Here is a 17,501-nt window from a genome sequence, read left to right as displayed (position 1 = left end):
AATGACCACAATTCCAAAGCATTTCCTTGGCTATAAACTGTTTCATTAGATGAGGATGCAAGAGGCATTAGATATCTAAAGTCGAGGCCGACTTTCTGTGGAAAATCAGTTGGTTCAGGCATGTTCAGGGAAAGGAAACAGTTATTCCTTCCGAGTTGAGCTTAACTCACTATTGTGGAGTGCAAATCCCATCCCCAAGGATATACAAGGAATGGCTTCAACCCCAGCACCATTCCAACAGTCAAGGAAATATCCTTTTCCAAAATAGGGAAAAAAAGCCTCACTGAATGATCTCGAGGAGTAGAGGAAAGAATAACCAGGGTCCACAGTGGCCAGGTCAGAAGACAAGGTGATGACGATGTCTAAATGCTATTTTCACCTGACAAATGCCAAATGTTATTCTTGGCAAGATGGTGAAATGATCCAGTTTGCAAAACAAGTTAAGTGGACTTCCCTACTAAGGCTGAAGGTATTTTTATTGTTCTGAGAGGCTGGACAACAATTCGTTTGTCTATAACCTGAAGAAATCTCTGGAATGTTGATGTTTCCTAAAAACATACTTTGCATTTTGAAATGACAGGAAGTGCTAACACAATAATTGTAATGTGATATTGTAAAGCTCCTGCCAGATAAGGGAAGAACAATGGCTGTTTAGGAAGTGCCTGTTTGTGTGTTGCCAGGCATCTCTCGGACTGTGACTGTTAGCAGGTTCTCAGTAAAGGGGGTTCAGTCTATAGAGAGATGGAATTGTGGTTTGGAAACTATCAAGCAATAGCGATTCATGTTTTCCTGCAACCCTGCACCCACAGATCATTGCTATACCCTTCCCAATACAGTCACTGACCTGTGAACTGCTAGACCTCAAGAAGATAAGAAATAGAAGCAGATGAGGGCTGCACCAGTCCCATCTTTCTCTTCTCAACCTTTTTCTTTCCACTCACATACCATTTTAAATATTCCCTATGCCTTAGGTGCTCTGTGATTGGTAAGGGATTGCTTAAGGTGGGATGTGGGAGGGAAGAAAAAGTTTGAAAATCACTGTTTTAACCGTACCTAATTGACTCGTTATCTGCATGGTTTCATAACACCCATGGAAATGGGCCAATGACAATTTTTCTCAAGCAAAATATTTCAGTAACAATTGGGTCTAGAACCGTGATTCTCAACCTTCCCTTTCTGGTCACATCCAACCTTAAACAATCCCTTACTAATCGCAGAGCACCAATAGCATAGGGATTACTTAAAGTGGGATGTGAGTGGAAAGAAAAAGGTTGAGAACCATTGGTCAAAACCCATCTTATCATATATATCTGTCCATTTTTTTCCTGAAACATTGCAGCTGTACCTGCCTCAACCACCAGCCCTTTTCATACGCCCACCTCCCCCTTGTGCATATAGTTACCCCTTAGATTTCTGTTGAATCTTCCCCCACCACCCCCCCTCCCCCACCACCACCCCCCCCCCCCCCCACCACAACCATCCCTCCTCTCAACTCCTCTTCTCATTGTAAACCTATGTTCTCTGGTTACCGATTTCCCCTGCTCTGGGCAAAGACTGCATTCACCCAGTCTGTTTCTCTTGTGATATTGTGCACTTTTATGAGATCACTCCTCATTCTCCTGCATTTATCTACTTTTCATCTCTCCTGTCCTACCAAGTCATTCTATGTTTGCTACACCAGGGTTCCTGTTGTGATCCAGCCAACGTGCTCTGCATTAGCTATAACTATTTGTTAATATTTAATGTAAATTCCATCGATCATGATGTAATTACACTGTTATAGGCAGTTAATTGCAATATTTGTTCGATGGCACTGTAACCAAGATGCTACAATAACTATTTGCGTTGATTTTGTGGGTGTTCCAGTTGACCATCTTCAGGGAGAGTGACCTTTTAGGCTAAGGCAACCAGTTTCTGTGCCAGAAGCAGAGATCCAGAGATGGAATGCTGTTTCCTTCCCTGCAGAGTGCAGGAAGGAATTCCCGTTGCACCTACACAACTTCAGACAAAAAAAACTCTGAAAAGCCCACTTAAAGTTTTTGCATCCCAAGAGCTTCACAGTGAAGAGTGGACAGTTGGTGTTCTGATGAGCAAAGGTTAGAGGCAGTCTGTGACTGGGAATAGACAGCCAGCAAACATCAGAGGACATTTTCACAAAGGGAGTAAAGTTTAGGGGTAGTTTTTTTTTTGCACAGAGAGGTGTTGGTGCCCAGAATGCATTGCCAGGGGTGGTGGTGGAGGCTGGAACAATAGAGACTCTTAGAGAGGCACATGGATGAAAGAAAGGGGTAGCGAGGCTTTAGGTTTTTTTTGTAGGTACATATTTGAGGGTTGAAGGGCCTGCACTGTGCTGTGTTGTTCTATTTTCTATTCATCTTGGTAGAAGCATCATAACACCTACCCTATCAAATCCTCAGCACCCCCATATTTGGTTGTTTAACTCCCTCCTACCCTCCCTTTCAAATCTTGTAGGGATCTTGCATGTTTCACTCTCCTGAGAATACAGATCTAATTTCTTTAGCCACTGGTTCATTAACCTGCAGTGGGAAACTAATACTTTTTGAGGTTGCTCAGAGAAGGTGACAAATCATAGGCAGAAGTTGTGGCTTTTATTTATTTAGACATTCAGCATGGTAACAGGCTCTTTCGGCCATGAGCCCGTGCCACCCAATTAACCTACAACGTTTTGAAGGGTGTGGGGGATCCAGAGGACACCCAGCAGATATGGAGAGAACATACAAACTCTTTACAGAGAGCAAGAGATTCAAACCCATTTCCCAGTAGCTGACACTGTGACAGTGTTGTGCTAATTGAGCTGACCTTAACACGCAACAAAAAGCAGTGCTTGCAGATGGATAAAGAGCATGTCAGTGTACGCTTAGCTAGAGGAGGCCACATAGCACAGCTTTACACTGGGTCCAAAGTGATGTATAGCAGCAAAGGATTTTTGGTATGTTCTTGGGGCTTTGTGAGTGGCAGACAGTGAACACGACAGTGACTTGTCCTAGGAGGGCCTGCCTGCCAAGTTGCTGGCACCATATACAGCAAAGTGGAAATTTTCAGCCAGCATGTATCGATGCCCAAGGGAGGCATTGTTGAGGAGGGTGTGATTGCAGGTGGGAGACACACAAAGCTTTTGAGAGTGGTGGGATTGAAGTGCCTGGGATGTCTCCACAGGAAAGATATCCATAAGATTGAAAGAGTGCAGAGAAGATTTCCAAGGATGTTGCCTTGATGAACTGGGAAAGGTTAAACATATTAGGACTTCATTCCCTGGAGCATAGATGAACGAGGGGAACTTTTATAGAGGGGTATAGATAGAGGAGATACAAGCAGGCTTTTTCCACTGAGGTTAGGCGAAATGTTTAAAAGGAATATTCCGGGGAACTTCATGCAGAGTAGTGGGAGTGTGGAACGAGCTGCCAGCTGAAGTGGTGAATACAAGCTCTAGTTACAAATTTAAAAAAATTTTGGATAGGTATATGGGTGGGAGGGGAATGGAGGGCTATGGTCCAGGTGCAGGTCAGTGGGATGAGGCAGAATAGTTTGGCATGGACTAGATGGGCAGAAGGATCTGCTTTTGTGCTGTACTGTTCCATGCCTGGCAGGACTAAGCCAGGAAAGTTGGCACAGTGAGCATAGCGGTCAGTGCAATGTTGTTACAGCATCAGCAACCCTGGTTCCAATCCAGTGCTGTCTATAAGGTGTCTGTACATTCTCCCTGTGTCTGGATTTCCTCTGGGTTCTCTAGTTTCTCTCACCATTCAAAAATATACAGGGGTTGTAGGTTAATTGGGCAGTATGGGCTTGTGGGCCAGAATGGCCTGTTAACACGCTATATGACAACATTTATAAATTTAAGTTTTATGAATGCATCAGAGTAAAGGCCCACTCAGCATCTCACTTTCTCATTTGTGCTTAACCTCTTGAATTTCCTTTCTCTGCAGTGTGGAAGAAATGAAGCTGGTTTCTGTGAAGATCTAATATGGTGAGTGAAGGAAAAAAAACATGAAATATCAAGTTGTTTCAAACAACAGATGTGATTTTTGTTGATTTCCTATTATTTAATAACTTTCTTTGAATGAGGAGGTCATAGGATCGGAGTCACAGGAAGCAAGATTGCAGGGCAGTAACAGAGCTGAGATTTATCACTGGGCTTGGACAGACAAATGCAACTGAGAGATGTGTAGGAAATGGGCCTTCCAGACGTTCTTTTTTCAGTTCTGTTGTTTAATGTCAGTGTGGTCTGAATCTTCATGGAAATGTCAGATATTATAGTGAACGATAGTTTGAGTTGTCCATTTCATCTTGATGATAAGTTGATCCTTCTCTTAGTGAGACACTTAAAAAGTCCTTCTACTTTGTGATTCTCAGGGAAGGGAAGTTTTCAGTTGAAATACTTGCAATAATTTACTTAGAAAGTAATTTCCTCTCATAACTTGTCTTCATATGTCCATGGTCCCAGGTTTCGAGGCCTGAGGCCTGTACCACAATACACAAACATGCTGGAGAAAATGCAGCAAGTCACGTAGAATCCACAGCAAGTAAAGGGCATTGTGGGAGCAGAAAAGAGTTATGAGGATGTTGCCAGGACTCAGGGGCCTAAGCTATAGGGTAGGCTGGGGCTTTATTTTTTGGAGGGCAGGGGGATGAAGGGCAATCTCATTGAGGTGTACAAAATCATGTGAGGAATAGATGAGGTGAACGTGGAGTCTTTTTGCCTAGAAATCAGTAATTGGCACCCTCTCCAGCTTGACAACATTGCGGACTGGGCCCTCTTTTTAGAAGAGTTTTAGATTTCAGCTAGGGTGGAAACAGGCCTCTTCAGCCAACTTGTCCATGTCAACCAAAATGTCCCACCCACACTAGTCTTGCTTGCATTTGGGCCTGATTCCTCTAAATTCATCCTATTTAGTCCAATTTTTCCTGAACACTGCAATAGTACCCGTCTTGATCACCTTCTCTAGCAGCCTGTTCCATAAACCCACCATCACCTAAGTGTGTAGTAGTAAAAAAAAACCCAAACAAACACAAATAAACAAATAAATAAATAAATTGCTGTAGAGCATAGAAATCTATAGCACAGTCCAGGCCCTTTGGCCCACAGTATTTTGCCGACCGAATAACCTACTCTGACAACTACCTCAAATTTCTCCACTGCATGACCCTCACATTATGCCCCTATTACCCCTCAAGTTCTGGTTCAATCTCTCCCCTATCACCTTGAACCCAAACTCTGGTTACTGATTTCTGGGCAAAAGACTCCATGTTCACCTCATCTATTCCTCACATGATTTTGTACACCTCAATGAGATTGCACTTCACCCCCCTGGCCTCCAAAGAATAAAGCTCCAGCCTGCTCAACCTCTCCCTATAGCTCAGGCCCCTGAGTCCTGGCAACATCCTTGTAACTCTTTTCTGCACCCTCTCCAGCTTGACATTTTTCCTATGGCAGTGACCAAAGCAACATGCTTCCTGGTATTACTCTTAAAGGTTTCATTCTGTTTAAAACAGTGCCCTCTTGTCTGTTAGATGCTACTAGTACCATGAGCTGTGGAAATGGCTATGGACAAAACCATTCAATGCTGGAACAGTATGGATATATGGATAAATCTCAATGCTTAAGACCACAAAAGGGGACATGGCTTGTCCCTACAGTCTCATTGATAGTCTTTACTTATCAGCTTGTGTCACATTTGAGGCCAGGTCAAGCTGGAAGAGTATGGATATGTCAGCTCACTCTTTGCTTTTAGTGGAGGCACAGTAGCTTTCCTGATTTTGATTGATTTATCAATAACATTTTGAAGAATCTGATTTGGATACATTTGCAAGAAACTTGAATTTGCCTCTTGTATGGAGACGAGAGAAACTCCTCTAGGACAAACAAGAGTAAGCAGGTTACAGGTCTGGCAAGGGGTGAGAAATGCAGGTCTGATCTCAGTTTTAAAACACTTCAGTCCCTTTCACTTTGCTTCAAAGGGACATGTTATCTTAAGGCATCTACTGCATGCAACTGCTTCCCAAATATCTTGTCCAGATTCTGTAATGAACAGGCTGGGGGAGAAGTGTGCATTTCCAGGTGACCAAGTTTGCCAATCTATGGACTTCTCAGGTGCGTGGGAGAGCTCTGTGCTCCTCAGTGCATTAATGAATTGGTGGGGCTCCTCAGCCTTGGTCTGCAGAATTAATACAGAATTTTGTCTCAACTGCTCAGATAGTTAAGACCACAGTTGGTTGGAGTGAAGTATGAACCTGGTTGGATGGAATTCATGATTCCAGGTTGGTGTTAAGTCAGGGATTCATGTGGCACTGCCAGTCGTGCTGCTCCCTCACAGCATCAGAAACCCAGCTTCAACCCTGATCTTCAATGCTGTCTGTGTGGAGTTTACATGTTCTCCATGTGACCTTGTGGGTTTCCCCTGACTGCTCCCAGTTTCCTCCCAGAGATGCGCGGGTTAGTAGGTTCATTGGTCACTGTATGTTGCCCTTAGGATATGGGTAAGTGGTAGAATTTGAGGGAAGTTGATGGATGTAGGGAATGAATAGAATACAGGGAAGAGAAGACATTTAAATGATGTGATTGCTGAGTTGGCATGGATTTGACAATTTCAACCTTTGTTATAAGGAAAATTATGAAAATTATCCTACTGCTTCTACATAGGTTATGAGTCAATAGGTCTGGAACTGTCATTTTAAAATGACCAGATGGTTTGAATCCAGAGGGAACATCCTAGATGATATGAATTTAGAGGGAACATCCCAGTTTATTTGCAGCTGAACATTTTCTTGTCAGCAACACAATTGAATTGGCTGGAGTTTTGGTGACATCACTCACTGAGAATTTGGAAATTCCATCATTTGGGGTTATTTAACTTATCATTTCAACTTAATTAGCCACTCTAATTTGTTCTTCACGTGAATCAAAAATTGATGGGAATGTAGGGAATAATGTAGGTTTGGATAGCAATAGTGTACTTGGCGAGCAGGGACTTGAAGGGCCTATTTCTGTTTCGTATCTATCTGACTGTGTTAAGTGTCTGATTGTTGGAAGTGCATATAATCACAAAAAGAGGTCACCCTTTAAATGTAAATTTTAAATTTAGACATACAGCACAGAGACAGCCCATTTTGGCAAACGAGCCCGTGCCACCCAATAACTCCCCAGTATGTTTTGAATGGTGGGAGGAAACCAGAGCCCCTGGGAAAAACCCACGCAGAATGTACTATCTCCTTACAGACAGTGTGGGATTAGAATCCCGGTCCAGATCTAGCATTCAGGCCTGCACTCTTACTATTTATGTTGTTCACAGCCTTGCTTCATATTACCATCAATATGACTTGCTCTCCCTTTCTTCATGCATCCATCTGTTTTCCTGTACTAAATGTTTTCTTTTCCCCCATTAAAGGCTGGAAGAGGCTCAGGCAGCTCCCAAATCAACCACTTTGGTCTTCGAACCACAACATGGTTGCTGCAAACAGAACTGAGATGTCTCCTGCCAGCTAATGGTGAATAATGAGAAGAATACTGGGAATAGGACAATAATAAGGAACCCCTCCTTGTGAAGGGCAGAGCTTACAATTCTGTTTTTTTTTTGTTATGGATATCTTTCCGTGGGAGCACATATGCCGTTGTGACTCGGTGAGTTTGTAGGTTGAGATCTGATGTGATTCAGGACAAGCCAAAAAAATTTCTGTCAACATCTGCTTCAGCACTGTGGGCTACTGTGATACAAGAGAGACAGGACTGCAGGCTTATTGCCAAGATACCCAGCATATTCTAACCCTTACACCATGCTAAATGCTATTGTCAATGTTGGGTGGCCTTACCATGTGTAACTTACCATCAATCAGTATTACCTATCACCCACAGTACACCAGAGTGAATTCACACTGACTGTGTGAAGGGAGTGGAGTGAACACAATTGACGAGTTAAAAGTTATGGCAACCAAGACTCTTTTGAGGAAGTGTTGCCATCGCAAAATAACAATGCAATTATTGGCTTCTGAAATGTGCACTAAAATTCCCTTGCTATCAATGGAGGTGGTCCAAGCAATCTAAGTTCTTCTGCAGCTCTTTTTGTTAGAATTCCATGAGCTGACAGTAATGTTCAAAGAAGGTGTTCTTCCAGTCCCTGCCATTTCTCCATTCATCTGCAGATTAAGCTGTGAACAGTGCAGGTGACGTTGTTGCCAAGTTACACCCAATTGATTTGCATACAAGATGTCAGAGGCCATCAACAGTTCCTGATGTCTCTGTAATCTGTTGGTGTTTCTCAAGAACTAAATACATTGTGCAAGGCATCACCTGCCACGGCCATTTCCCCAACCCTTGAACGTGGGTAACATTTAAGCAGCAGAAGAAAAAAAAACCAATGGCAATGATTTATCAAGAGCTCCTTTCTCTCCCGATATGCTTGATGCAGATCACTTTCTCATGGTTCATCCAACAGGACAATTTGATAACGTTGGCCAAATCAATTGCTTTGTATTGAAAATGAGAAAAACCAGGAGAAAGTCTTCTTTTCTAACATATTCTACAAATGTCCCTTGTAACAATAAAATGCCGTTTATGATCAAGACAATCAATCAGTCATACAGTGGGTGTTGAATTGAACCCAATCCCTTACTATCTTACAAAAGTGCAAGAACATTTATACTGGTCTGTGGTTGCTAAGCATACAGGTATACCCCACTTTATGCAAATTCACTTTGACAAAGAAACCTGAGTTGGCTATCCAAAATAAATTTGAATGGGTTTTTGCTTTTATGAAAATAGCCTTCAAGTAGCAACCATTTCGGCTTACGAAAGGTTTCATAGGAACACTCTACTTTCGTAAAGCAACATATACTTGTAATTGTATTGGGAAAATTAAAGTCTGAATTCATCTCACTTGCTCAGCAGAAATTAGATATGGGCCATGAAAGTAGGTTCTTTACTTAAATAGTGTTTCCAGTGGAAGTTTCCCCAAGTATGGGTGTGCAATTTTTTTTTACCTAGTGCTCTAATTTTTACTAACAAAATGGCTTCCACATCTCCGAATCTGGAGTACATTTAATTGCTATATTTACTTAAACATCCTTTGTCAGACATTAACTGAGGAGATAAAGCTTTCATAGCCACCACTGAAGTATACTGCTCTTTGTGTTGTCAGTATTCAAAGCAAATACCATGCAATGAAGAGCATCTTAAATGAAACATCAAAGTGTGAGGTCTCAGTTGTGAGCTAAAATGTTATTCGGTGATCTGCAATGTCCAAATTATTAATAAGCTTCTCCCAACATGAACTATTTGTCCTCTAATTTCTTTATTCTATTATCATCAAAAGAATACTTTCACAAAAGGAATAATAATCATCAATTTGAAAATCAAAGGAATAAACTGATGCCAAGAATGGTTGAGAGTATTCACTTAAAAACAAGCTGTTACCATTACCCTCCTTTCCTGCGAGATTTCTAACTGGCATTGTCTGATCTTGTCAGTAAGTATACCCTGTTCAATGGCTGTGCTACATCGTGTCATATGCATGTACAAAATTCAACTTGTACTGATCAAGTGTCTGATGTTTCTTGTTAAACAAGAATTATTTTCTAAAATATCTATTTTATCTGATTATTTCAGGTATATTTTATTGTTTAAACCCAAAGTATATAAATTATACACAAGACTGTAGCTAAATTTATGTATAGTCAAGTAAATTAAATAAACTATTTGAATGCAACTGTTCACTTATTGCATATTTCTAATACCCATTTGCTTTCCTCATCACATTACTATCCAAGAGTCGAATGCTTCATCACAAGTCACAATGTAATTTGTGTTTCCAACTTTTAGAAAATGTAATGATTAGTCTGAGGTTGCTTAATCCAGGACATAATTACATAATCCAGGACACTTGCTAGTGTAAAGGGCAAAAAACAGTCGTGGTTAGAGGATTCAACATTGTTTACACTGGAAAGTAAGTCTGCTGAAGGTGGTAAGGAATGGCATGCATCATGAGATCCAACGAAAACAAATGCACTCATCTGGTCGACTGAAACTGAATGTCCAATCAGAGCTCACACCCCTTCCTCAAACTTATTCTTCCCCAAGCCAATGTAGAGAAGCTGGGACACACCAGTTCAGGCAGCATCAGTGGAAAGAAATGGAAAAATCAATGATCTGGGTCAGGACTCTTTGATAAAGTGTCTTGGTCCAAAATATTGGCAGTCTGCTTATTTACATGGATGCTGTCTGACCTGCTGAGTCCTTCCAGCTTCTCCGCGTTTTATCAAGATTTCAGCGCGTGCAGTTTCTTGTGTTTCTCTTCATATAAAAACTCAAAATGACACAGTGGGGTTATGGGCGTGAACACTTAGAGCAAAATCAAAGTTTGCATTTTAATGGAAGGACTATTTTCAAAATGAGTGGTGGTCAATACATCAATGGGGAAGAACAGCAAACAGTAACACAAATTCACACAACATTCAACCAAACTACAGTGTAAATGTAATGAAGAAACCTCTAATCTTACTTGAAATCCAATTGCATTTTTCACTGTGATGTAATGACAGGGCCATGATACCCCCCTGAAAATTACTCTTTAGAAGCTTCTGGACAGATTACAGACCAACCATAGCCAACAATTCAACCAGGGCCACCACATCAACCATTGTACAACTATTCTTGGAAGCTAACCTCTCTCTAAAAATGTTTGCCCTTAGTAATGGGAGAATAAGTGGGTAGTGCACTGTACTCAAGATAACCATTCTGCGGTGCAGGAGACAGTAATAAAACTGCTCATGAAGGTGGGCCCAAAATGACATACCTACCACCAGGAATTGTGCCTGGCCACAATCATGGGTGTACAGTGAGTAGAACAGTGGGATAAGCACACATCCTTGGGGTACACCTGTGTTGATGACTATTGTGTACTGAAATATTAGTTTACCAACAGTACATAATCATGTTGCAATCTCCAAACACACATACAAATGATATTAAGTTTTCCTAAGTGTGTTGTGGAGTTGATATTGAACGCTATTTAGGGACATTAAAACACTAATTGGCCAAACATTTTCATTAGTGTTTTAAAATATGTGTAATGTTTTTTTAAAAAAGACATCTTCTACTCACTATTTATTTGCAATTCTGGGCAACTCCGCATCACACCAGGAAGTGTCTGTGCAGACAGGATGAACGGCTTGCCATAAATAGAAGTGGATCACCACAGGACGCACGTCTCAATCAAACATCAATGATACACATCCATGTTATGGATGCGCTCCATTTCGAGTAACCAGATCTCAGACCACTGCGAGAGTGGTTGGAAGATCTCTTCCAGAATACAATGGGTGTTGACAATCAAACTACTGAGGTTTCACCAATTGTTTTACAGATGTTGGAAACCTGAATTAACGTGAAATTGTGGGAAATGCTCACCAGGACGGTCAGCATCAGTGGGGAAGGATGGCATTTTCAGACTAACGAGCTTTCATCAGATCTATAGATTTAGCTGTGTATTTGCAGCCCCAGTGGTGAGCACCCTCTCCTTTAATGACCCCCATCCTTCATTTTCACCACGTGCCCTTTCAACCCGTCTCCACCTACTTTAAATATTCCCACTGTTTTCCCCACTATGAAGTTTTCCCACTTCTGATGGAAGTAAATCACATACCTGTTTCTTGTTCCACCTGACCTGTCAAGTATTTTCAGCACCTTCCAGAGATGCTTTTATACAATGGCGACATTTTCTTTGGGACCTTTACACCAAATGGTCACCACTCACCTCCTTCCTCAGTGACCCAGCCATTCTGCTGTGTGGTGATTGGGTAACTAGGACAAGCTCTGTCACTAGGCCAGATGCCCCATTTTCTGGCAGCGGTATGGGGCATCGGTGGGGGCGGGGGGAAGAGAGAGAACAACTGGTGAGTGGGGTGGAGGTGCTAGGTGATGCAGTCAGATCATTGGAAGGGCAAAGCATGTGATCCCATAATTAATACTCACATTTATTTCCATGCTCAATCCACTGACCAGCTGCTTTCCGTTTGCTGCTTAAATGATAATTCAAAGGATACATGTTTGCTGGCTGGGATCACATAACCCACAGTTGGGCTTAAATGTAGAACATGAACAGGCTGTATGGTTTGTTAAGCTTCTTGTACTCAGCCATCAAAAGCAAGAGTTTGATCAAAAGTTTTTTTTCACCCCATTTCTAGCCTCCCCCACCCCCCAACCTCCAGTGATCTCTTCACATCAACAGAAATTAAGGCCAATAGCCAATTCAAAATTAATTAGGCATCATCCAAGGTGATGTTTATGAAGGGTATGACATATGGACCAATAAGAGACACACAGAAGACTCCAAATGGTGGAATCTGAAGCGAAACACAATCTGCTAACGTAAATCAGCAGCATGAGAACAATGGTCAACGTTGAGCTGAAACCTTCCGTCAAGACTGAGAAAAGTTAGCATAGAAACTGTGAAAAGAAGACATGGAATTGGTGAAGGAGGCAGAGGTTGAAAACAATAGGAATAGAGGACTGGCAAATGCCAAAGGAGAGAGGCAAAAAAAAACAAGGGAACAGGTGAAGGAAGAGTCACACATTGGGGAGTTGGTGATGAGAGACCAAAGCTGCCAGTTCTGGAGTCAGATCAGTGGAGGTGAGAATAGTGGTCAGATAGAACTGAAGGGAGGGGTGAGGGTGAAAGAGATGGAACCTATAAAAGGGGCAGGGTGACTGGGAAGAGGGACAAAAAAAAGGGGTATAGAAGAAGAGACTTCCTAATGGAAACACTGCAGTCCGTCCAGATTGGCAGCAGGACATCGAGTAAAATTGTGCAAGCATAGGAACCCAAGTTGCAACGTGGACAAGATGGCGGACTCTGGAGGACAAGGAACCCTCCACTTAACGTGACTTATCCTAGGTACACAAAATCTCACTTGTCAGGAAGGTGCAACAGCGACTGCGCTTCCTTAAAAAGTTGAAGCGACCCATCATACCGTCAACGTTTTACTGGAGCTCTATCGAGAGTGTCCTGGCTGGATGCATCACAGTGTGGTACGGTTGCAGTAGACCATCGAGTCAAAGACTTTAAAAGCAGTGGAGAGGATCACTGGGGTCATCCCCACCAAATTGATGGGATTTAACGGGAATGTTGTTTAAAGAGGGCTCACAAAATTTGGGAGAACTCCTACCACCCCACACACAGCATCTTCCAGCTACTCCTGTCGAGAAAAGAGCCAGAACCACCAGGCTGAGGAACAGTATCTTCCCTCAGGCACGGAGAATGCTGAATGACTGCTAAAAACAACTCTGTGTGACTCCACTATTTATTAAGAATTTTTTTGTTAATATATGTACATATAGAGCTTGCCTATTTATTGTTTGTCCACTGTTCTGCACCATAGACCAGAATGCTGTTTCACCAGATACAATTGGATGACAAATAAACTTGAACTTGATTAGCAGAAATTAGAAAATTCTATGTTCCTACCATTGGCCCTGAGTTTACATTGGGCTTCACTCTGGTAGAGGGGAAGGCACAGGATAGACAGGTTGGTGTGGGAATGGGAAGTCGACTTGAAATGGCAGTAACAGGATGGCCACCGCAGACAGAGCATAGGAATTCTCCAAAATGATCCCCAAGTCTGTGCTTGGTCTCACTGATGTAGAGGAGGCCACGTCAGGAGCACAGAATGCAGATGATGAGATTAGAGGAGGTGCTTGAATCTTACCCTCATGTGGAAGGGCTGTTTGGGAGCCTGATGGTGGTAAGAGCAAACATTGTACTTCCTGTAGATATAGAGAAAGTTCCAAGGACCTTGGAGAGGAGGATGGGGAGGGATGAGTGAACAAGGGAATCCCTGCAGAAGGTGGAAAGTGGTTTGGTGGTGGGGACCAATGGGGGTGGATAATGTGAAGTGAAAGGACTTTTTTTTTAAAAAGACGTAAAGCACATTAACAGGCCATTTTGGCCCACGAGCCCATGTCACCTGATTACTCCCAATTAACCTACAACCCCCAATACATTTTGAATGGTGGGAGGAAACTGGAGCACCTAAGGAGAATGTACAAACTCCTTATAGACCTTACAATCCTGGTCCCAATCGCTGGCACTGTAATAGCGTTGCGCTAACCATGCTATGTGGGGACACCTATATTTCTCTGGCCCATCTGGGATAAAGGGCTATATCTGTACCATGAATGTTATAAAATCCTTAGCATTAAGGACTCAGTTACAACTGATGGTGGTCAAGACTGACAGGCAGGATCAACCAGTTTCTGATTGATCAGTTTGTTTCTTCTGATGGGGGCAGCAGCATGAAGAACTCTGTGCTTTGGTTGTCCCAATGTCAGGGGCACAGTCACACGTGTTAGATCGAGGCAAGTCCCAGGTATTTGCCCCAATGATATTGTCCTTTGTCAATTTACTGAAAGTTGAGTGCACATGCTTTGCTGTGCCCAACGTCTGCTCAGGATTCAGGCGGGCCTGCAGCTGTTATAGATGGAGGCAGATAGAATTGGCATTACCGACCCACATCACTGCATGCTGACACTGAAACCTGGATTTCAGAATTTAGTTCCTTTATCAGATTCAAGCCTGCAATTAAATATGACATTCTTCAGCTTGATTGTTGTTAGAAAAAAAATCAATTGCAGCTGTACACAAAGCTGAGCATAATCATACTGAGCCAATTTGTACAGGGCCAATTAAAACGTCTAGGGCCAGATACTAAGCTAGTGGTTGCACTAGCGCTGCAGGTCAGCATAGCTGAAATTGGATGAAACTTTACTGGCCAGCAAAGCCAGTAAAAAATGTGGAACAGAGACAATAAAGAGGGAGACAAGCATGATGTTTGTTTGGATCATTTCCTGACCAACTGCAATATCGTCAAGATCGTTCCTCTCTTGCTGAGGTAAGGTAGCCTTTGCTTCATCGAGAATTATGGGCAAATTTAACGCAGAACCGGCCAGTTCTGCTGGGTAAAAGACCAGTGGAAGTATGCCCCATCTACATCCAGTTAGAAAAAGCATCACAACCATTTAATTGATACCCAGTACACTTCCTGGCCTCACAGAAGATATACAGAGAAACAAGGTGACTATAGAGCTGCTCAGGCCTGTAATAGTGGAACAGGAAAGGACTGTTCAGCCCCTTGACTCTGGGGCAGCAGTCAGAAACTAAGTCAACAGGAACAGATGCCATCCAGTCCCATCACATCTGGAATGATCTGTGCTTTACCTCCACCAAGTTGTTCTGCTACTTACCTCACCAGATTAAAATAATGACCACTGCTTTTATTTTTAAAAAGTCCAATATGAACAAAATATTTTTGGAGGGGAGGACAAACAGATTGTTTTCATTAGAGCTTGGGCCCCCACTGTGTCTATAATGACAATTCAAGAAGAACAAATCCAGCTGAGCCACACTATAGAAATAACCTACTTTAAACTTTGATTTAAAACATCATTGTACAAGTGGAGGAGAAACCTGCAGGCTTAAGAGCACAGTAAATATTACATCCCATATCTTGGACCGTGGGGCTAAAGCTCCAATGAAAACAATTGGGTCACTTTCATGATAATTATTTGTTATATATCCGGAGTGTGTAATATTCAAATTAGGCACTTATTAGAAAGCTATCTTCAGTCAATGAACATTCTTACGCCTCAGCTATTGTCATCCAGTTCTTGAGATCAGTGTCTGGAATCAAGCTTCTTCAGTCTTCACTTATCTTCAGTTTTCTTGACGATTACTTTGTTGCTCTAACTCCTGCTTCCTTTGATTTTTTTCCTCTTCACCTTTCCCCACCTAGCTGGTGTGGTATCTCCAGGATTTCTTTTCGCCTTTTTAGCTGGGGGTCCCTGGTTTGTCTGTGATTCATCAGCTACTTTCCTCCCTGGATTTTTCTTCTTCTTTCTCTTTTTGCCCACACCTGTGGCCTTTGGAACCTCATCGGATTTTCCATCACGTTTCTTCTTCCCTGTCTGCACATTCTCCTGGACTGGGAGTTCCTTTTTCTTCCAGTTTTTTCGCTTCTTGGTTTCCGGGAGAAATCCCTTCTTTTTCTTCAGAGCTCCCTTTGCTGCTACTGGATTGTCCAACTGTGGTTCGACCTTCACCATCTTTGGTTGGCTGGTGGGGATGAACAACAATTTAGTCCAGCAGTCAGAACCATGTTCCACAAGCTAAAGAAAACAGTATTAAAGAGTTGTTGACCCCGCCAAGCTCTGGGTTGGCAGGAGGGCAAGGAGCATGGACAACATTTACTGTCTGAAAACCTCAAACTATTAATAAACATTGAAATCACTTCATAAAGTTTTTAAAAATGTAACACGATTTGGTACAGGAGCAAGTCATTCATGCCAACGAACCTACCACATTAGAATGGGGGTTAAACAAGGAAGTCTGCAGATTTTATGATTGTAGTGCTAGAGGAATGCAGCAGGTGACACAGAAGTAAAGGCCTGAGCCCTTTGTCAAAGATTCAGCAAATAAAAGGTGGGGCAATAGAGGAGAGGAGGGAGGGGCATTGGTAGGTTGAAGAGAAAAAAGCTGAGGTGATGGGGTAGCTTTCTGAATGGTGAGGGAAGGGAGGGGGTGGAAGGATGGAGGAAAGGAGACAGAAGGACAGGGAAAGAGAGAGATTGAATGGAAACTGGAGAAATTTCCTGTCTGGTTAGAGTGCCCAGATGGAATATTACAAGCTGCGGGAAGCCTCGGTTTGTCAGTGCATGCATTATACAAAAGTGCGGGTGAAATTTAAAAAAACTTTTAGACATCCAGCACAGTAACAGGCATGGAAAAATAAGCCCATGCTATCTGATTACACCCAATGAACCTACAACCATATAATAATTACAGTATGGAAAAAGGCCATCTCGGCCCCTCTAGTCTGCACCGATTTAAGTGATCTCCTCTAGTCCCACTTACCTGCACCCTGCCCATAACCCTCCGATCCCCTCACATCCATGCACCTATCCAACTTTTTCTTAAATGACAAAATTGCCCTTGCTGCAACCACCTCTTCTGGAAGGTCATTCCACTTAGCCACCACTCCCTAAGTGAAGAAGCTCCTTCTCATGTTACTTCTAAGCTGTTGCCCCCAACCCTTAACTCATGGCCCCTCGTACCAATCTCCCCAACCCTCAAGAGGAAAGGCCTATTCACATCTACTCTATCAATCCCCCTCATAATTTTAAGTACCTCTATCAAATCCTCCTTCAACCTTCTAAACTCCAATGAATAAAGATCCAGTCTACTCAATCTTTCTTTGTATTCTAGATACTGCAATCCAGGCAACATTTCTCTTCACCCTCTCTACCTTATTCCTATAATTTGGGGACCAAAACTGCACACAGTATTCCAAGTTTGGCCTCACCAATGCATTGAATAGTCTCAACTCTCGAAACATTTTGAATGGTGGAAGGAAACCAGAGTCCTCGGCAAAATCCCAGAGATAGTGGGAGAACGTACAAACTCCCAAAATGTTGAACTAGGATTCAAACCCTAGTCCGG

General features: G+C 42.5%; 2 protein-coding genes across 3 annotated transcripts in view; one reads left to right on the top strand and one right to left on the bottom strand.

Annotated features, from left to right (window-relative positions):
• The window catches only part of spns2 (SPNS lysolipid transporter 2, sphingosine-1-phosphate), a 101,297-nt gene extending 91,585 nt beyond the window's left edge, over positions 1 to 9,712 (top strand). For both annotated transcript variants that reach the window (XM_069884984.1, XM_069884985.1), the window contains 2 exons: positions 3,948 to 3,988; positions 7,407 to 9,712. In XM_069884984.1, coding sequence (XP_069741085.1) covers positions 3,948 to 3,984 — 37 coding nt within the window. In that variant the 3' untranslated portion in view covers positions 3,985 to 3,988; positions 7,407 to 9,712. The remainder of the gene's footprint in view (positions 1 to 3,947; positions 3,989 to 7,406) is intronic.
• Positions 9,713 to 10,336: 624 nt separating this feature from the next.
• mybbp1a (MYB binding protein (P160) 1a) overlaps positions 10,337 to 17,501 on the bottom strand; it is a 179,272-nt gene continuing 172,107 nt past the window's right edge. The window contains exon 26 of the mRNA XM_069884983.1: positions 10,337 to 16,118. Coding sequence (XP_069741084.1) covers positions 15,749 to 16,118 — 370 coding nt within the window. The 3' untranslated portion in view covers positions 10,337 to 15,748. The remainder of the gene's footprint in view (positions 16,119 to 17,501) is intronic.

Source organism: Narcine bancroftii, chromosome 6, assembly GCF_036971445.1.
Source record: "Narcine bancroftii isolate sNarBan1 chromosome 6, sNarBan1.hap1, whole genome shotgun sequence".
In the NCBI taxonomy this organism is placed as follows: Eukaryota; Metazoa; Chordata; class Chondrichthyes; order Torpediniformes; family Narcinidae; genus Narcine; species Narcine bancroftii.
Note: the sequence above shows the minus strand (reverse complement) of the source record. Positions and strands in the feature narration are given on the sequence as shown.